The sequence below is a fragment of the Paramisgurnus dabryanus genome, chromosome 6 (genome assembly GCF_030506205.2).
Source record: "Paramisgurnus dabryanus chromosome 6, PD_genome_1.1, whole genome shotgun sequence".
Taxonomy (NCBI): Eukaryota; Metazoa; Chordata; class Actinopteri; order Cypriniformes; family Cobitidae; genus Paramisgurnus; species Paramisgurnus dabryanus.
The window spans coordinates 20,704,237-20,725,056 of record NC_133342.1 but is presented as its reverse complement, the minus strand read 5'-3'; the positions used below and the strand labels follow the sequence as shown (position 1 = coordinate 20,725,056).

Here is a 20,820-nt window from a genome sequence, read left to right as displayed (position 1 = left end):
CAAAAGTCTGTATTAAAAATTGTAGTACTATCATATTGACAAATGGCTACCTTAACAGTACTAAGTTGTTGTTAGGGTTTAATAAAAAAAAAGAACATTCTCGTTATTTACTCACCCTAATGTCACATTTTAAAATAAATGCCTGATCTTGGGGGGGTCCACATGGCAAAGCTCCAAAAAATACATCTGTTCATCTTAAGAGTAATTTGAATCATTTTTACGATTGATGTATGTGCTTTTTGGAGATTCACTATGAAATGGCATGAGGATAAAAAAATTTTTTTCCATGTTTGTGTGTACTACTCCATTGCAGAAAATAAGAAAGTCTTCATGTTTGTACAATAAATTAAAGGTTTATGAATTAAAACAAATTTGATGTATTTTTGACTCTTTCTGTAGAGTCACAGAGGAAGTAACTGCACAGCTACTGAAAAGTGCCTATCACGGCATCGAGAGGGATGGTATCCTAGCAACCAGGCTGTGCACACACAAGGATGACGTAGAGCTTACTAATGAGAATAAACTCAAACAGTTACCAGGTTAGTCCTACAAAAAGTAATGTAGAAATAACAAAAATAATTTGCAGAGACAACCGTGTTTTGGGGCATTCATGCTGTCATTTCGTAATGTCATACTGTTAACAGTACTGGAAATCAAAATAATTTTTTTAGGATTTTTTTGGATTCAGCAGTGAAACATCAAAGTAACCAATATGTGTATTGGGACCTGCAGTTAATATTTAATACGTCATTCTGTAATTTCCAGGGCCTGTTCGAGTGTTTGAGGCTGTGGACAGTGACCCTATGCTGGTTCAAACCATTGACTCTCAGAGTCCAGTAGGTCGGTTGTTACAGCTTAAAGTGGGTGCTCAGGTAAGAGGCACACCCGATCACATTTAAGCAAACATTTACCCAGTAGTTCAAATTAGGGAGAAAAAAACCTGAATTTTTATCAGGTCATGCTCACTAAAAACCTGGATGTCCAAAGAGGTCTTGTGAACGGAGCAAGAGGTGTTGTCGTTGACTTCCTGCCAGGCAGTCAAGGTATGGCTAATTCTAAAAAACATATTTATACATTCTGCATGTATTTTTTATAGACTTTCAGACTTGCAAAAGTATCTAGTTTTAATTTACTGCACCTGAAAACATTTTAATTTACACACGTTGTATAATTTGGTTGTTTGGAGACATTTTAGAGAGCTCATAATCACCCCTGTTTAGGTCTTCCACGAGTGCGATTCCTCTGCGGAGCTGTCGAGGTAATGAAGAGAGAGCGTTGGATGTTTAAAGCTTCAGGGGGGCTTTACCTTAGCCGGCAACAGCTGCCACTCAAACTAGCTTGGGCCATTTCAATCCACAAGAGTCAGGTGAGCCCTGCACCGTTCTCCCATCAGGAGTCATTAAACATTCATGTCTGCAGATGTTCAGTTATTGAGAAAATACATACTGTGTCTAATATTGCAAGATTATTCTGTTGGCTTCCTCTCTTGGCTACCCGCTGCGGTTCTCTGAGGAAAATGACAATAAGATTCCTCTCAGCAGCATTTGATGAAAGCATTAATATAGTGGATGACTTGGTTCTGGAACAGTGGTTTCCTATGATTTCATGAAGAGATGCTTAAGTGTCTGTGGTTTGTATAAATTGTCTTCATGTTTACCATGTGTTTGGACTAAGTGCATTCTGGATTGGTCAATGTCCATGTTATCCAGGGGAAAAAGGTTTTAGTTGTTTGTTTGGTCCAGTTAGCCCCTGCTGGTTGATGTTGAAACTACACTGTTATGCAGGAAATAATTTTTTTTACTTAACTGATGGCCGATCAAAAACCATTTTTACAACCAATTTGAATGTAATTATTTTGTGTTGTTGTAGGTTTTGGCAGAGCTCTGTAAAATCTTGAATAGTCACTGGTTAAAGTGTTTTAGGACTGAGTGTGCTCTTGGTGCCAATTAGCATTGTCAAAATGACTTGCTCTACCAAATGTTATTGGTAGATGTGTCAGACTAATTAAGCCTAATCGTCTGTTTCATGTGCCATTTCTGTAGAGAAACTGATAAGGGTTTTATTAAATCAATTCGTCACCGGTGGAGTTTCACAAAGAACTTTATTTTTTGGCCGAATTGTACACTGCTGAAATCTTTATCATTTTCTTTTATTTACATAAATTCATGTAGGGCATGACTCTGGATTGCGTGGAGATTTCCCTGGCACGTGTGTTTGAAAGCGGACAGGCATACGTTGCACTTTCACGGGCTCGCAGTCTGGAGGGCTTGCGTGTGATGGACTTTGATCCACGAGTGGTGCAGGCCAACCAGGATGTGCTGATCTTTTATAAGAAACTGAGGAAGGAGAGGCTCCTTTTGCAGGTCATTACCACATTTCATAATCATTTTGTTTCCCAGACTAATGCTGTTTTATCAGATTGACTTGATTGTCTTTTAAAAAGGCTCCTGGTAAGCTCAAATTACTTTGTGGATTTTACTGTTACAATTGCTGTGATTCAAAATCATTTTAGAATTTAAATGGCACAATTTCCACAATGCTAATAATGGTTTCAGGACTGTTTTATATTATTGGTCTCATCTTGTACTGGTCTTCTTTTTTCCCAGTCCTCAATGAATACGTTTGTTGGACATCACAATAAGGAGAATGATCCTTGGTGAGGAGACATTGGGGTCCAGTTTTTATTTGCACTGTGTGCATGTATGTATCAGGAACATTTGAAAGTTTTTTTTTGTGTATTTCCTTTCATAAATCACGATTTACCTGCATGTTTACATTTTTCATTTGTTCCAATTAATGTATTTATTTTTGAAAGATGCCTAAACCATGTTTTGTGGCAATGTTTTTTTTTTTTAAATAAAATTTTATAGTGTTTATTTATGAATTGGTATTCCGTTAAATTTTTTCACTGGAAGACTGCCATTTATTGCATCTCATGGAAAGGATGCAACACATTTTTTTTTTTTTTAAGGCTACAGTATGGTTACTGTTGTTAACTCGTGGTTACTTTTCAAGGAGAGTTTGTAGCCCCCCTTCAGTCAGCAGTTTTTCCAAGTAAACATAAGTGGTAGTGGCTTGTTTTCCACTGTGCTTTGATTGGATATGGGAAAGTACACAGTGTTCCAAATTATTATGCACATGCCATTTTTGTTTTTTCCAATACAGTCAGTAAGTTTACAAATTTTATTTTACCCTCAACAGTTATATGACAGTGTGGATGTTATTCTATTGAAATGAAAAGATATATTTTAATGCTTGTTTTAAAAAACTATTATGCAGAATGCACTTTAACCAAATTTATTATGGATTATAATGATTCATAAACAGATATGTCAAATGTATGGACATAAAACAAATGTCCAAAAAATAAAAACAATGTAAAATAAATATTGTGTTTACACAAGTTACATAGTAATATGAGCATATCTTTGACATGATTTTAACTCTCCCCTTCATTAAGCTTGTTAGTATACAAGTATAGGTTTTGTTTTTATTTCACTTGATGACGCTAGTATTGCGTTTCAAATGAATGATGCTCCACAGGCTATTAATGGGATAAAGGTCAGAGGATGATAGTAGTAATACCTTGTTTTCTTATTTTAATGCCTATATGAATTAAAATAGCTTTTTTCAGCATGGGATGATGTATTATTTGAAAGTAAATTTATTTCAGAAGACATGATTCTTTTATATCCCATTGTGAAAAAACATATTTTTAGGAACTCTGCGTATCTTTGACCCTAAAGGGACCTACCATCTTACTTATGTCCCAGCCCAAATCATTACACTGCCACCTAATGTTACAGTCTTGTTTTAATATAGTGGCTATATACCAACAATCTAGAATGACATTCATCTCTACTATTAATTGTATTATGGCATGTCAATGAATAAAACTGTGTGAAAATAGTCTTGAATTCTGAGCTCACAGCAAATGTTTCATTTTTGCAAGTTTTGGTTTGTGGGAGGGGTAGAAATACACTAAAGGATCCCGTATTAAAGAGGTTCTTATGACTCGAGACACCAGCAGGTTTAAATGCATGTTTGCTTCTTAAAGGTGGCTTTTTATTGCTGCATTTTCCTAAGAAATATGTTTAAAAAATCCTTTATATAGTCAAATAGTTCTGTACTTTAAATCACTCATAATTCTTATAATAGTTCAAGATTTCTGTTTAGATCCACCAAATATAAATCGTTAGGAAGTAATTTGCTTTTTAAGATAATGCACACTTTTTATCTTTAGAAAGATCTTTTTTCATACCCATATTGTAGGAGAACTACAACTTGTTTAATAATTTGGAACCGCACATTTTGCATATTTTTCAAAGTATTAAAGTATCTTTTAACGTTTTAATTTCATTTCAATAGAATAACATCCACACTCTCATATAAGTGTTGAGGGTAAAATAAAATTTCTGAACTTACTGACTGTATTGGAAAAATTAACAAAAATGGCATGTGCATAATAATTTGGGACATGGTGTGTAGGCATTTCATTCAGAAATAGAACTGGCATCAGACGACAGTTGGAGGGGGTGGAGTTAACGGATGTCCCTGTTGCCGCCTAGCCGACATCATTAGATTTTAATTAAAGTTTATGATGGCACATGATTAAAAAAAGACTTGGACTGATAAATTGTTTATAATAAACACTGCAATATTACATTTAAAAATCAGAATTGGCATCTAGAACTAAGCTATGTTTCAGTATAGATTTTTGTATTTCAGTTTTAAAAGTTCACCTGTTATTGGGAACATTGCAAGGTTGGTTACCAGCCCCCATGCACCCAGCATTACAAAACGTGATTTAAGCTCAATAACAATGGTTTTAAACAGTGATTCACAGTATGACTTTTGTTATTTTATATTGAGTGGAGGTGGACAGTCATGTCTCGGAGCAAGAAAACCAGATAACCTGTGAGTGGGAAGAGTTTTAAAATGTTTTTAGAAATGACTCAATGTTCCGGTCATCAGATAATCTGAAGTTTGTCAGGCAATTAGTGACAGGTTTAGTAGACAATACATCGCTTCAAAGATTTTTGTTCAGGCCAGGTGTGCAGGTGACAATCAACATTGCTATATTACTTTATCACATAATGCATTATCCACAATTCTCACAGCAACCACACCGGTTGATTGTAACCTAGCAACTGTTCTGGAAACATTCATCCCCAAACTTACATCTACTGCCCTCATGTGGAAATGTGTGTATTTCCAGAGAGAGAATATAATGTGATGTGGTGACAAAACTGCATTTGGGTCATTCTTCAATTGGGGTGAAAAATGAGAGGCAGAAATTGTAAAAATGCTTTGTTTTCTTTTAATAAAATGTATTGTTATGCATTTAAAATTAGTTTAATATGCTATATCCATTAAAATTTAAAGCTTAATAACTTGAATAATTTTAAATATTTTTAATATAAAAAACCACTGGTGAAACATCCACTTATGTCTGCGGTGTTACCAATATTTGAAGTAAAATGACAGTAACACCACAGACAAATTATCTTTTCTAAAATGGGGGCTGCCATCATGATGATTTCAAGATCAGGGGACATTAAGAAAATATTAATAAGTATGTATTTATTAAAATTTTGATTAAAATATTTAAAATCTGCAGGTTTTAAACATAACACCACAGACACTAATAAAGTGCGACACATGAAATTAACAGAAACTTAGCTAACTTTAAGAAAATTAAAAAGAAAGAATGCACTCACCATGAGCCCCTCAGATCGACCACGCAATAATCCATATATATATATATATGTATGGCCGGAACATGCATATTTTGTTACAAATGCAATCTTTCAAACTCAAATATGTATTTTAAAACAAAAAAATGTAATTGTTAATAGTGCACGAATTGTGTTTATCCTACAAAATACAAACATGGAAACATTTATAATTTATTGGTATTTAAAGTTTATTTCAACTGTTGTAAAGTAGAGGGACACCACTTGCCACCACAAATAAAGAATGACCCATTTAATAGATGTCAACCTAGTAACGTAGTTTTGGTAAACCATTCTCTGCAAGCCTGTAAAAAAATGGGTAATTGAAATTTGGCTCCCCCTGTGATGTCAGAAGGGGATAATACAGCCCCTTAATTTGCACTATCAAACCATGACATTGCCATTTAGAACAGATATAAGCTCATTTGCATTTTAAAGGACACACCCAAAATGGCCCATTTTTGCTCACACCTACAAAGTGGCAATTTTAACATACTATAATAAATTATCTATATGGTATTTTGAGCTTAAACTTCACATAGGTACTCTGGAAACACCGAATGTTTATTTTACATTTTTTTTAAAGTCTTGTGAAATGTTTCCTTTAACAGAATTTATTTACATAACGGTTAGCAAGTGCAACCAATTCAAAAATTGGTTTATTTTGTACAGGAAATATGAACGGTGCCACAGGATTTCATTTAATTGAAAGAAAAAGCTTTGATGCAACCTGAAAGCAAATGAAAAAATAAATTAAATTAAAATACCTTTTACAGTAAATGTTAGAAACAATAATTAATGATATCCATGGTCATATATATAACTATTATATATTTTATGTATGACTTACACAGTGGTCCATTGTGCAGGTTTACGTTAAACTATAGTTTTACATTTAGCAGAACAGACGATCCTCTCCTTTTCTTGATCTAACAAGATACAACCTAGCAAATGTTTCAAACCGGATATATGTACTATTATTCATTTTTTGAAGAAATTTTCTGTCTTGGTTTTAAAATTTATTCAATAAAAGCAAGCCATTTTTTTCTAAAATAACACCTTACAGCGGAACCCTGTACGAAACGACGGACGCATTTAGACGATACACAAATATGGCGGCTTACATATGCACGAGATTTTGTATAAACAAGTTCAAAGATTCAGTTAGATTTACTCAGCGAAGGTTTCGAGTTAAAGCAAAATGGGTAAGTAATGGTATAATTCTTTAAATCTGTATAAAATAGATATATAGATTAATAAAAAATTACTCGCGTTCTTATATATTTTAGGCTCAAACGAGGGCAAAGTTTCCATCCACGAATATTGCTCTGCAGAACTTTGATACAACCTACAGTATGCAGCTAGGAGACCTGTGGCCATCAGTTCGAGTTGCCATGCTAAGTGAACAAAAGTATGGAGCACTGATAAACAACTTCTCTTCAGCATCCAATATGATAACAACAGACTTAGAAGCTCAAGGATGTAAAGACTTTATCAGACCTCATCAATATTCAAAGGACTCCATACCTCTACACAGAGATGGTGCAGACCAAGATGTGTTGAAACCTGCTGCTCATGAACACAGTATAAGTCCCGATATCAAATGTCTTGTTTTTCCTCAAAGAGACATATCTAGATTCAAACCCTCAAGGTAAGAGTAACTAACAGTTCTGATTTCTTGAGCAGTTTTAATCTGATTATAGTTAATATATCTGTTTTACTCATAGACCAGACAGCTCTGGCTTATTGGGATATTATCTTCTGGATGCTGCCTCAGTGCTGCCTGTATTAGCTTTGAATATTCAGCCAGGACACAGGGTTTTAGATCTATGTGCCGCTCCTGGAGGGAAGACTCTTGCTCTTCTGCAGACACATACAGTCAGTATGTAAATAGCCTTTTGTAGAATATGCTGATTTTATTAAAACAGATGCCTATGCTTATTATGTGATCTGCAACATAGGACATTTAATCCTTTAAATTCGGCTTTCTTTTTTTTGTTTCAGGTTATCTTTGGGCAAATGATTTATCAGGTTCTCGGACTGCACGGCTGCGCAAGACTCTACAGAGTTACCTGCCCAGAGAATTCCTGGAGGAAAACGAAATCCAGATCACTTCCTTTGATGGTTGTAAAATAGGCCCAACAGAGGAGAAAAGATATGACAAAGTTAGTGCTGGACAATCTGTGTGCTTTTTATTACTAGTTATAAAAATATCTAACATCTGTTGCCTGAAAGCATGGATCTCAACCAAGCATATGGCTACATATGCGCTTTAGTTCTACATCTGGGCAATGTGCAATTTTTTTAAAAAGGGGACATATAATGAAAATCCGACTTTTCCATGTTTAAATTGGGTCCCCAGTGCTTCTATCAACCTAGAAAATGTGATTAAGAACAACCCAGCAACTTAGTTTTGGTAAATTATTCTCTGCAAGCATGTGAAAAAATAGGATTGTCTCCCCTTGTGATGTCAGAAGGGGGTAATACTGCCCCTTAATATGTACTATCCAACCATGGCATTGCTGTTTAGTGCAAAGATCAGCCTATTTGCACACCCCAAAATGGCACTTTTTGCTCACATCTACAAGGTGGCAACTTTAACATGCTATAATAAATTATCTATATGGAATTTTGAGAAAGAACTTCACATACACACTCTGGAGACCACAACAATTTATTTGACAAAGTCTCATGAAAAGTCCTCTTTAAACTTTCTCATTTTTCCACAGGTGCTTGTAGATGTTCCCTGTACCACAGACAGACACTCTGTAATGGTGGAAGATAACAATTTATTTAACAGGTCCAGGACCAAAGAGAGACAAAGGCTTCCTCTTCTGCAAACACAGCTTCTTATGTAAGTTAATGCTGTGTAGGGACAGCAATCTTCTGGATTTTGTGTTTTTATCTTGAATGTATTAGGGAGGTATTTGTTGTAATATATGTGGAGATGGCATGAGCTCTCAAGTCTTAATCTCTCATCTTTTACTGGTTGGTCAGGGCTGGGATCCAAGCAGCACGGCCAGGCGGAGACATTGTGTACTCTACATGTTCATTGTCCCAGCTGCAGAATGAGTGTGTGGTGCAGCAGGCCATACATCTCGCTCAAGACGAGTTTGGAATCTCAGTGCAGGTTCAGGATCTCAGATGGTTCACTCATTTGTTTTCAGACACTTTTTATTTTGCTCCACAATTAAGTGTGGGGGAGCTGGTTTTACCACATTTATGTGCTAACTTTGGACCAATTTATTTGTGTAAACTAAGACGACTCAACTAGCTGGCTATTTAATATACCGCAGTTTAAATTGCATGAAAGTCACTGAAAGAGTGCCCTCTAACGACCAGACATAAAACTTCTCATGAATGCCCTTTGTGGCTTTTTCAATACAAAAGCAATAGCAGCAAACTAGGACCTAGCATAGGACCTGGAAGATTTTGCATGGTTTAGGAAAGTTTGGTAGACCATGCACTTTAATGTACAAAGTTTATAAAGTAAATACTACAGTTTTCCTAGAGACTGTTGTAGTGATAACTTATTGGACTTTACTATAGGTAATATTAAAGTATCCTACATTATTTACCATATTTTATCAATTTACTATATTTAATACTTTAGTATACTATTATATACATTTTGTTACAGTTGACTGAAAATGATAGTATAAGGCAACACTTTTTCATATGGGTTAATGCTAGTGTTCTTGGTACAATCTCTTTTCTTTGCACTTCATGTCTTACCAGTCTTGTTCACTAGAGGGCGTCGACGCTTCATTATACAACTCTTGACTCGGGGTTCAAACAGACCCGGGTACAAATTAAACTGACGGTGTATTGACGTTAATTAAAGACGATAACTGTATTGATTTTGTAGTTGTGATTATCTTTTACAGACTATATAATAAATATTATATTAACTGAGTTGTTTGTTTGGTAAAGGATTTAGTAAACAACTTTCACTAACGATAGGCTGTGGAAAATTAATGTTTATTTAAATACAATTCTTTTGTTAAATAATTGCAAAGATTTTTTTTAAGTTGATTTAGTTTTTTCTGTTTTATTAACTTTTTGATCACTGATTTTAAATTCTCGTGAAGTATTTAATATTTCAAATAATTTTAAGTTGTTTAGCATTGTAAATGTTTATTTGTCTGCTTTTATACATAACAGAAGTGTAGGCTAAAATACACAATTTCAGAAAACAAAAAGTTTTCTAGATAATATAAATAAAATGTAGGCATTTGATATTTTAGCGTTTACCATGCCTTCATTATGGAGATCAAGAGCTGTCTGACGAGCAACAGTATAAGCTTAAAAACGAGCTAGAGACGAGCATGCGAATGCCGCATGAGATGATGCGCGTGCATCACCTCCAGGCCTCTAATGTCAGCGCTTCGCTTTTAAGTGTGTCGTTTAGACTTGGCATCAGAGGAGCGTTTTGTTTTCTGGTAGCGTATAAAAGGTTCAATTTCCCCCGGTCGTCCATGAACCTTACGCCTATTCCGGGCAATGTAGCATGAAAAGGTGTGCGCATTTTAGGAAGAGGGCCTGACGAGAACCATCGACTCCCCGCTATCATTAAGCTGCTCCATCGGTGCCAGAGTCGAGATTGGCCGAGCGGTCGTTTAGTTGCCGGCTTCTCGTTGAACATTAAGGACGCAAGAGGATACTAAAATGGGATGCTTTCCCCTCGTTTTCCCTTCGCCTTTTATTCCACAGATGAGTGCAGATAATTTTCTGTGCGATTGTGAGTGATTACTGTATTACCGCGGTAATATAGGGTTATTTGGGAATGCAAAGAGAATTAATGACACATAAAAACTATTTTTGCATTGACTGCTTCTCTCGGCCGGGATATTTCTCCATGCCTGCATCTTGTGATTACCTAAACGTATTGTAAATATGTGTTTCCTATGGGCTTTTACATAAATTTACATTTTTTAACACTCAGGAGACAGGGGGACCATTAGGGACGAGTTATTTTCATCTATATGTTTCATTCATTATTGACTTTTACACTGCTGTGGATGCTGGCTTCTGATCATTTGGCATACACCTTGCCAATGATGTAAATCTGATGTAGATCTTTGTAATGACAGAAACGCGGAGAACGTTGTCTGGACACCGAGGCCTTGTAATGATGGCATCTGGGATGTCCGTAGGTGGGTAAAAGTCATAAAAGCTTCCCTTGGAAATGGCAATCCGGAGTGGTTCGTGAAAAATAACTTGCAGTTCAGTCACGCGGTATAATGGTGTTTGAGAACTTTTGCAGTTTGGCCCTCGCAAGGGTCACAAGCACAACTCCTTGAATCAACTGCCAACTAAAACTGTTGCCTCTTTCTTATAGTCGATGACTGTCCAGTTAACTAAAAGGCATGACGTGTTGTGTGTGCATTTGCATTGGTTAATTTATTAACGTGTGGAGATCCGCTGCCTGCAGTCCTTTCACCATCGCGTGCCTGGTCGTCATGTTTGTTCTGCTGTCTACAAGCTGTTATGCTTTTATATTAAGTCAATACCCTTAAAACCTCATTCACATAAAGGTAGCGCCTAACCTAAGGCAATTTAGTGGTATTTGATTGTCTCAGATGGCAGGAAACTGTGGCCTATAGGCATGTCCTACTGCTCAGATGTCTATGGTCGTGAGTAGTGTATCTGAAGAACCCAGCGTGAAGCCCCAGTCTCGGCTTTGATTCTTTAGCCTGTAGATGTTTCATAACTGATGCATTGCGCAGCATCACGGTTGAAAACATTCCTCCGAAGCTTGACTTTATCTACTGCCATTATTTTGTCAACCCCAGTATCCGATCTCTGATCTGTCCCATGGTGCTTAGCCTAAATTACCGCACCATACTTTCTTTCCCCTTAAGCTGCCGTTAAGAATATAAATCCTCACAGGCAACGGTCGTTTCAATAAATTTTTTGCCTGGGATTTTCTGCTTTCCTTAAGACATGCACAGTAGCGAAGTGTCTCGCCTAACTCTCGAGTGTCCGGTGGAGACTTAATCCATACGACTGTGTCCTGCATTCAAAGAGAGCTGAGCTTCCCTCCGCATGCCCACAATGCCACTCTTTCCTTCTGAAAGGTATGTGTAGTGTGGCATTGATGTGTAATTACGTGTGACTGAAACAGCGCCTTGGTGACAGGCTCTGCGGTGCTGCGGTTGGCTTGGGTTAGCTCTCCCCAGAAAAGAGGGGTTTTCTTTGCTCTTAAGAGGATTAAGTGGGGTTGTGATAACAGAGGGATAAAAAGGAGAGAATTGAATCAGAAAAGAGAGCCGGGACCAAAGAGGGCGACCTCTCGCAGTGGAGTTCAAACACCTGTTGTCATCATCCTATCAACGCTCTCTCTGTCTTATGTATTTCAGTTAAAGATAGCAGATTTCAATCAATACAAATCTATGAAATTACATGTTTTTGTGTTGAAGCGTAGGTTAATTGTGGTCAGTGTGAGCTATTGAAACCAAGGCCGTGTTGTTTTCTAAGAGTTCTTTGATGTGTATCTGAGCAATGTGCTATTAGAGAGATTTAGCCCAGCTGACAGCTTGGAGAGTATGTGGCAAAATTGCAGTGCCAGCGGGCTAAAAGAATGCTGGGAACAGGATTAGGATCATATTCTGGCAGTGCCTGTCACTTCCTCAATGGGCTGGGGTTCCTTATGGTGGCAGCTTTCATTCTCCATGCAGCTAAAACCTTTAGCTTAACCAAAATGGAGAGCAAGAGGAAAAAGTTCTGATTGAATGGTACACTGTGATTTTTGTGCAAGGCATGCTCAAGGTCCATTTGGTGTCTGTTTGTCTGATGAACTACAATATTGACACTTTATTAAACAATAAGGTGTATTTGAGATCCGCTGAATTTACTTCCTTTTATAGACAGGGTCTTATGTAAGTCTATTAGCAATAAATAGCTGTTTGTTTTTGAAGTGTGTCAATATTTTCTTATTTGAATTATGAATTTGTTGATATGGCATATAGAACAAAATCATTATGGTTTTATGTCAGTGAAGATCCATGGCCGTAATAAAAATCACACAGTTTCACTGGATGCACAAGTGTTGCCGCGTTTACGCGCCTTGCCCAAAGTTAACTTCCAGTCTGTGCTTGTTAATCGGCATGGCTAGCAACTAAACTGACCTGTGGAGACCTTGTGGAAAATAAAAAAGGTTTCAGTTTTCAGTTGCAGTTTTGTCAGCCAGTCAATAATTCGATGATCTAGCTAACACTGTTCTCAGTGTAATGGTTGATACGCTTTAGCTATGTTAATTTACTGGATATTTGTTTAGCTTGATATTAAAAATAATCTACTCTGGTGGGACTCTGATATGCAGAAGTCTATCGGAAGTTAATTTTGGGCCATAAAAGCCGTTTATGTTGTTGCAGCTGAAATTGTCTGTGTGATAAATAAGAAATGCTGTATCAAAGCCATGGAGGCAGTTTGTGTATTAGCATTTTTGTTTAGGAGTGGATGTGTCCATAAAGTTCTTAATAGCAGTACTATTTGACAAAGTTTTCCGATTTGAAAATTGTATTTATTATCATTCATTAATTTGTTTTTATAATGAAGAACCATGCTCCTATTATGTGTTTTTTGATCTACACAGAAAGGTTCAATGTTAGCTAGCACCACAATCAGCTGTATTTAAATGTGGCATAAAGCACTTTAAAACGCAGTTAGCAGCCGTATCAAGGGCACGGAGAACACCGTTGTGGTGGCATCAAGCCTCTGGTAAAATGCGTACAGAGGGGAGACCCTCTTTATGTGAGCAAAGGGCTTATGCATTTTGACAAACCGCACTGTTTAAGATATAATAGCAGCATAATCATGGCCTGAGGCTGTCATTCTTCAGCATAATGGCCTGCTTATTCATCTGGTGTGGCTTATGTCCCCACAACGATTTTATTTCCCAAGATTACCTTGTTTTTCTCACTTTAACACTCCGTCCCGCCTTCTCTCTTTAATCTCTTGGTTTTCTACCCTTGTCCTTTGCTGATGTTCACATCAGCTTGTTTGTCTGAGTCTTGAGTTTGAATTGTTGTAATTTTATGTGTATTTTGCAATGCAAAAGATCTAGTGTTGTATTTTTTAAATTTGTCATTTTAGTCACAGTGACTAAAGAAGTGGGATATTTAATTATAAAACAGAGAAAATAAATCCAGAATGCATTTATAAGGATGGCCAATCAATGTTTAACTGTTTTATTTTACAAGTTTTTAAACTACATGTGACATTGGTTAAGTCATGTACACTTCTGAAACACTCTCCAGTATAGGCTACAAATTCACAGCTTTGTTGTGAATGACTGTAAATGTATGTTCACAGTGACAATGAGTTACATAGACAATTAGACTGTACAGGTTAATAAATCTGGGGAAAATGCAGGCAGGCTACAGGCCGCCTAATACGGTAGAGCTACCAATCACAGGGTTAGAATCTTCTCAATCTAAAACATAGAACTTTTACATTTGCCTTACCAGTAAACATTTATAGATAAAGACTTTGTGTATTTTACATATTAAAACAGCTTACCAACACAATGAGAGCACAGCACTGAGAAGGAAATTGAGCAGCTGCCGTAAATGGAAGTGCATTGCTTTCCGTTAATTTTGCTAGTAACAAAGACTGTTCACCGTTGTTTTCAGTTGCAACATAAGCACTAGTTTCTTGAGGTTGAGTGTGTTTTCCCTCAGAGCATTTATATAGCAATCTCAAATGATATACATGGTCTATAATTGCATTTCTTCCTCTGCCCAAGGCTACATGTAATTAAAAGCTTTGCATATGTAGTCAGTGGAATCATTTCCTCATTAACTAACCAGCCTCAATTTTCCATGGTTTAATCCCGACCAATAAACGAGTTAGGTTTAATTAATCTATGTAGTTGTGCAAGATTTACATTTACAAGGGAATTTGTGTGATGTTTAATTTGAAAGCCAGAATAATTAAATTAAGTTCTCTTCCGATTCTGGTGTACAATGCATGCAACGGTTTGAGATCCTCTCCAAAAAGTGCTTCTATATCAAACATCTGTGCTTATCCAAAACATAAATAACATGAAATCAGGTCCTGTCTGTTTTAAAACGAAACCATTAAACCTTTTAATCTATTGCTGTGCCAAGAGTTTTGCAAGATTGGGAGGTTATTATTAGCATGTTACTGCCTATTATACAATACCACTTATTGTTGCCAAATTTTATATATTATATCCTGAAACAAGATCAATATGTGTGGACATATTGTAGTCAGGAGAATACTTCAGGCTTGCATTTGTCAGACTATTTCTTTACATCTCTCAAAAAGTTTTCTGTACATTTTAGAGAACCGTCCAGATGGATAGGTAAGAAGTGACAGAGATGTTCCCATTGCTCAGGTAGTTTTCAGTCGTCGTCTTAGTTGGGCAGCGTGTCCAGGCCGAGGGATGCTGCGTGCTGCTTCGCCCGCAGGCGTAGATTCTCAATGCTGGTGGTCTTACTGTTGTGGCTAGGGAGGCCTCCAGAGGCCTGCAGCAGGGGGCTGTTCCAAACTTGTTGCGCATGGTGAGATAACGATTGATAGTAAGACTGGCAGGGAAGGGAGCCCAGCGGAGGTGGCATGTTGACGTTCATGCCCAGGTATGGTATGGATGAGGGGGTTGCCATTTCAAAAGAGGGATAGTGAACCAGGTTGTTGGTGGCGGCCATGTGCTGGCGAAACTGCTCTTGCAGCCTGAAGAGGCTGAGCGGAGACGAGGAGTAGGAGTGGCTCCCACTGGTGACACCACTGGATGATGTGATGGCAGGGGAACCAAGAGGAGAATCTAAAATATAAAGATGGTTGATTATAACACTGAGATTTAGACTGCAACTGGAGTAAAGTGGCATTTTTAATCATTTTTGTCCTGCTTCGTTTTATTTTTCAAAATCAAATGTGTACCTGGTTTGGGGCTGAGACGCTTGCAGAGAGGGGAGAGGTGGCCAGTTGTTGGTTCTTTCTCGACCTTCAGATCTTCTCTGTGCTGCTTTACCTCTTCTTCCTTGTCTGTTGCATTGTCTTCCGTGGCTGACTCACAGCCTGACTGCTCTGCCGATGTTACATTAAGCTCAACACTAAGCTCTGATCCCAGGGCATGGGGAGCTGCCTCTGCTTCCATAGAGGAGGAAGAGGATGATGATGATGAAGGTGGCTGGTTCTCAAGATTTCCGGTGGATGGCGGATCTTCCTTATCACTTGTTGCCAGGGTCCCATCTGTTGATGCATCTTTCTGCTTCTGCAGTTGTTCTTTTTGAAGGCTTCGCTGCTTCTTACGAAACTTTGCACGCCGGTTCTTGAACCACACCTGGTGTTAAATGACCAAAAGTAAAATCTTTATAAGTATAACGGTCCCCAAACTCTTTGTCTTCAATTTACTAAAGGTACATTCAATCAGAATGTCTTACCTGCACACGTGCCTCAGGTAAATTAGTGCACATGGCCAGACGCTCCCGCATCACAACATCAGGATAGTGAGTTTTTTGAAAAGTCTTCTCTAAAGCCTCCAGCTGTTGGGCCGTAAAAGCTGTGCGGCTGCGTCGCTGTTTGCGATGTTGAGAGCCATACCGAGCCTCGAGTATGATATCTTGAAATGTACAGCCGTTGGAAAAGAACAAGACACGGCATATTTAATTCATTGCTCAGACAAAATGCATTTACCTGTTAAGGGAGAGCGAGAGAACGCACTTACCAGCCAGTCTCTCCGCGAGCGTGAGCGCGTGCACTGACGGCCGATAATCAGGTGCGTGCTGCGCTTGTTGCGCTGCCTGTTGATGCAGATTGTACATGGCGCTAAGCGAGTTCATGGCATGAAGAGAGTATCCGTTCACTCCGTAGTGTTGCATGATTCAAAATATCTGTAAAAGAGCAATGTTGAGTTGTTATTTTTTGTAAAATAAGTTATTATTAGTTACTTGAGGAAAACTTTACACTAAACATCTTCGCTTTTGTTTTTTTTTGAATTAGAGCTTTTGAAAATCCACTTTGGCGAAACCGCTTTCATTAATATCTAATTATTATTTGTCCAATCCATTAGTCATAGGGCCTGCTAAAAGAAATAATTGGGGCAATTGTCAATTGTTTACCTAATGGTGTGCGACTTTACTACATTATATTAATCATTTCGGAGGCAAATTACCGTAGCAAATCCTCTAATACAATTATTGACTTAGGCCTACTTAAACTTCGATAGTTTTAACGGCACTGTTATTAAATCTTAACACTCATTTGAACTACTAATAGGCTTTATTTACTAAAATACATTGTATTTCACCTATTTTCAACCGACCCTTATTAATTTTAAAACTGGTAATTTATGTCCGTTAAATTCGGCCTGAGTCCAGTTTCACCAGTCATTTTTCACTGCCGGTTTAAGATTTTCGTAGATAAAATGAAAGGCTCCAGGACACGATTAGATATGTATTAGTATGAAAGTGGTTGACAGTCAGGAATATCTCCGAGGCCCATGTAGTGTGTATTATTAAGAGAGAAAGTTAATCTTTCCACACATAGCAGGTGTCAAGGGACTTTTAACAGCCTCGAGATTTAAACTAGATTTGTTGCATTTCTACCCACTTCTTAAATTTTGTTCAAATAAAGCGTTTATTTTTGTGGGCTTACACAGAATTCATGAAACCTAAAGCATCTGTGCCAGAGTTAACTCTTTAACAAATAATTTTAAATATGAAAATTCGAGAGTCCTATATAACAATTTTAGCAAAATGCTATCTTGAACCTAGGACATGAGTTAGGCTATTACAAATGTGTTTCTTTAATAAGTGTTTAAACAACGAAATGGATTTACTGACTCCCATGGGATAGAAATATGATAATTGACACTTTTGTATGCCTCATTTGTAGGCCTAATATGATAATTAAGTATTCATAAACAATCAGGATTGTTCGAATTATCGTTTCAAATAAACGAAAACGACTTTCGATATGCATTTTAGACCAAGTGATTTATGTGCATTTATATACATTTTTATTTATTATTAATCAATTTGTGTAACACACTTTATTATTATTATTATTATTATTATTATCATCATCATTATAGTTATTTTTAATTATTAGCCTATTATTATTAGCCTATTGTTATTGTTGTTATTATTATTATTATTATTATTATTATTATTATTATTATTATTGCACATAATTGTTTATTTCCATGTATTCCGTAAGATGCTGCTTGGCATTTATGAATATTATCTGCACTTTTTTGACGGGCTCCTTCGTTTAGTAAAAAAAATCTTAAAACTATGTTTGCACTCTCAATATGTTTTTTTTTTTTACTTTAGGCCATCGAAAGCTTGTCCCATCCTCTGTGTGGAAGCATGACATCCTCAGTGTCCATTCTCAGACTATTGAGTCAGTGCAACGTCTGATGAATGTGATCAGAGGGCAAGAGGGAATAGTTTAATTCGCTTGAACAGAAGGTGCTTTGCTAAACATTTACTTTTCTCCCCCAAGTATTTGAATTGAATGGGTTCCGTTTCTCTCCCTCCCTTCTCTCGCGGCCCCTTATCCCATCGCCCCGGGGCCACGTTTTGGCTGAGATGTATGGGTTCTCTGCGGGTAAAATATGCATGTTGATCCCCATTTGGGTCCTCGTCTAATGGAAGTGCAAATAGGTTTCGACTGTGGAGGCCTCCATTTATCATCACCGCTGACACGGACGGACGTACAGTGAGTTTAGAGATGTGTGTATATGTGTGTGCGCGCGCGAGGTTTAAAAATTCGTGCGTGCTATTCTAAAAGGATGTCTGGTATTTTATATATATAGTTTATTGTAATTCCAAACTTATGGGGCGAAATATTATGTTGCTTACAAATGACAAAATGATAAGGGTAATAATAAAACTTTTAAATAAAAAAATGCATGTAGACTAATGGCAAATGGGGAAAATAGCTGTATTGAGAAGAAAATAACTGATCAGTGTAACTGTGAATTTTTAAATAAGTAATATTGTTTATATTAATAGTAGGCTATTAAGCATAATAATAAAAATGTGATACTGTGTCGTTTACCGTTTAGGCTCCACACAGACGTTATTTACTCCACTTTGAGCGTTTGTGGTATATTATAAGTGGACTTCTAAATGTCAAAATTTTGCCACAGGCCAATTGATATTTGGCACAAAGGGCAGCTTATTTTAATACTGTGTCTCGCTACTATTGTAGTCTGTTCATCCGCCTGTTACTGCTGCGGGCAGTGTGACACTCCATGCTTCGATTATTAACACCTCATTATGCAAATTGGCATGTACAGTGCAACTTTTTGATCCGACTAAATTAGGAAAAATGTTAGCCTTAAAACCCATTTGACCCGGGGGTACTATTTATCGTTGTCTTGCATGTGACATATATTTATATTGTCACTCATATTTTGGCCTCCTTCACTGTCAAAGGCCCCACATGTGGTGATCACATAGGGCTTTCTACTAATATTTTCACAACCAGTTTCATTTAGTTTTAAAATTAGCTGAGTTTGCAATTAACTTTTTTTTTATTAAAACATTCTGAATAGAGAAACGTGTCGCTCTCACGATGGTACTGAAAATTGAATTAACTTTCATGTGAACTTATGCTATATTTTTTAACTAATTCCAGACCAAGTATTTTATTAATAAAAACGTTGGCACAAGTTTTTCGTGAGTTAGTCTATGTTATCGGTTACACAAATAGTCAGCCTATATAACGTTTTTGGTAAAAGGTAGGCATCACTTTTGGCTCCATGAATATGCGTTTCATTTCAATATGCGCGCTAGTGACCAAAAAAGCTAAATCGTGAAAGAACAAACCATCAAATATATTATTTTTTATTTTTCTTTTATCTATAAATTCAAGAATAAAACATTCTTAATATTGTTTAATCGTATTTGCTTTTAACTTTTCACATACTGTAATATTAGGCTATAAGTTTTTTCTCATGCTGTATTAGGAGAAAATGTTTTTATTATATGTCAGATATTATTACAAATGCCAAAATAAAATACCGCTTGGTAGTCTACTTGTTTAGTTACCTCGTAAGATTTTTCATAAACAAATACGATTCTTACCTTGATCTTTTCCTTAGAAATTATCCAGTTTCTTCCCGGACTATCACTTGATATTTTGTTTGTGACTCGAAGTATTTTCCAGATTTCCTTAACGTGTCTCTCAAAGTCTCTGAGTCCATTCAAATGTATCCGCTAAGTATTACGCGCTTCCGAATCGTTCCCAGTGCTCTTCTCTGCACATTGCGTCCATCTATTGACACGCGCTTTGAGGAGGGATTTTAAAGAGCTCCGCGTAATGTCAATGAGGCTTGCTACTGGTCCTTCAAGATGTCAATCAAAGCTCGATTGTATTCTCCGTCTGCTTGTACACTCGGAGTCAATTGACCCTGCACTTTAAACTCCTAAATCACGTACTTGATAGAGCTACTACAAACAATAATATTCGTATGTAATGTAAGAACAAAAAGAATATATTGACATCGCTGGGAGTAAGGCTTTATTATCAACAAAAGAAAAACATTTCCCTAGTGGGAGAAATCGGAGTTGTTCAACGAATAAACATATTTTGTTGTTCTGATATATATTTTAAACACAATCAAAGCTTTTGCAGTTAAAAGTATTGCTACATCTAAAAAAAACTTGTTTTTTTCTTGACTTTGGTATTATGTTTAAGCTATTGTTTTTAGCTTTCGTATAGCTCTCAAAACATTTTAATTTCCATAAAGAGCATATATTTGTATAATTTCACTCAAGATAGTAAGAATTTAAAGTATGAGAATATTTTTTACATATATTCTCATGACATTACGTCTTTTGGCGCTTATAGGACATATAAGGCTATTGCGATTGTAGCCACGGTACCATAACTTTTTTAGACAAACGAATGTCTCATGCGCTGGTTTTGTTTGCTTTTGGGCTTTGTCATGCCACTGCAGGAGAGGCTGGGTGGACTTTAGAGATCTCTAATAGATGCCAGGCTACTGGCTTCACAATCTCTCCCGGCCTTGAAGGATTTGGGTGAGGATAAGGGGAGACAAGACGCTATTTCAGCCTCCAAAAAAACCTCTGTCTTGAAATGACTG

At 36.9% G+C, this 20,820-nt stretch overlaps 3 protein-coding genes across 4 annotated transcripts in view; 2 read left to right on the top strand and 1 right to left on the bottom strand.

The window, feature by feature from the left end:
• The window catches only part of pif1 (PIF1 5'-to-3' DNA helicase homolog (S. cerevisiae)), a 6,420-nt gene extending 3,590 nt beyond the window's left edge, over positions 1–2,830 (top strand). Inside the window, exons 8-13 of the mRNA XM_065275375.1 lie at positions 400–539; positions 766–872; positions 956–1,043; positions 1,221–1,366; positions 2,172–2,363; positions 2,607–2,830. Of these exons, the coding sequence (XP_065131447.1) occupies positions 400–539; positions 766–872; positions 956–1,043; positions 1,221–1,366; positions 2,172–2,363; positions 2,607–2,660 (727 nt within the window). The 3' untranslated portion in view covers positions 2,661–2,830. The remainder of the gene's footprint in view (positions 1–399; positions 540–765; positions 873–955; positions 1,044–1,220; positions 1,367–2,171; positions 2,364–2,606) is intronic.
• A 3,991-nt stretch (positions 2,831–6,821) lies between these two features.
• On the top strand, positions 6,822–9,773 carry nsun4 (NOP2/Sun RNA methyltransferase 4). The gene is made up of 6 exons (XM_065275374.2): positions 6,822–6,940; positions 7,025–7,386; positions 7,463–7,617; positions 7,740–7,900; positions 8,465–8,589; positions 8,733–9,773. The coding sequence occupies exons 1-6, from the start codon at positions 6,848–6,850 to the stop codon at positions 9,007–9,009; spliced, it is 1,173 nt and encodes a 390-aa protein (XP_065131446.2). The 5' UTR covers positions 6,822–6,847; the 3' UTR covers positions 9,010–9,773.
• Positions 9,774–13,911: 4,138 nt separating this feature from the next.
• On the bottom strand, positions 13,912–20,105 carry dmbx1a (diencephalon/mesencephalon homeobox 1a). 2 transcript variants are annotated; one of them, XM_065276000.2, is made up of 5 exons: positions 19,799–20,105; positions 16,430–16,594; positions 16,145–16,339; positions 15,642–16,044; positions 13,912–15,525 (listed from the first exon to the last, which is right to left on the bottom strand). In XM_065276000.2, exons 2-5 carry the CDS (start codon positions 16,580–16,582, stop codon positions 15,119–15,121), a joined length of 1,158 nt encoding a protein of 385 aa, XP_065132072.1. In that variant the 5' UTR covers positions 16,583–16,594; positions 19,799–20,105; the 3' UTR covers positions 13,912–15,118. The 2 variants fall into 2 exon arrangements, with proteins under 2 accessions (XP_065132072.1, XP_065132073.1); XM_065276001.2 differs by having other exon boundaries at positions 16,145–16,323; positions 16,429–16,594; positions 19,799–20,102.
• Between the last annotated feature and the right edge of the window lie 715 nt (positions 20,106–20,820).

Bases quoted from the DNA above. Each gene is read 5' to 3' on its own strand.
- nsun4 (XM_065275374.2), top strand. From the start codon at position 6,848: ATGGCGGCTTACATATGCACGAGATTTTGTATAAACAAGTTCAAAGAT. The intron at 6,941-7,024 runs GTAAGTAATGGT...TATATATTTTAG, and splicing joins TTCGAGTTAAAGCAAAATGG to GCTCAAACGAGGGCAAAGTT. The intron at 7,387-7,462 runs GTAAGAGTAACT...TTTTACTCATAG, and splicing joins TCTAGATTCAAACCCTCAAG to ACCAGACAGCTCTGGCTTAT.
- dmbx1a (XM_065276000.2), bottom strand. From the start codon at position 16,582: ATGCAACACTACGGAGTGAACGGATACTCTCTTCATGCCATGAACTCG. The intron at 16,340-16,429 runs GGTAAGTGCGTT...TTCTTTTCCAAC, and splicing joins CGCTCGCGGAGAGACTGGCT to GGCTGTACATTTCAAGATAT. The intron at 15,526-15,641 runs GTACACATTTGA...TTTATATTTTAG, and splicing joins GCGTCTCAGCCCCAAACCAG to ATTCTCCTCTTGGTTCCCCT.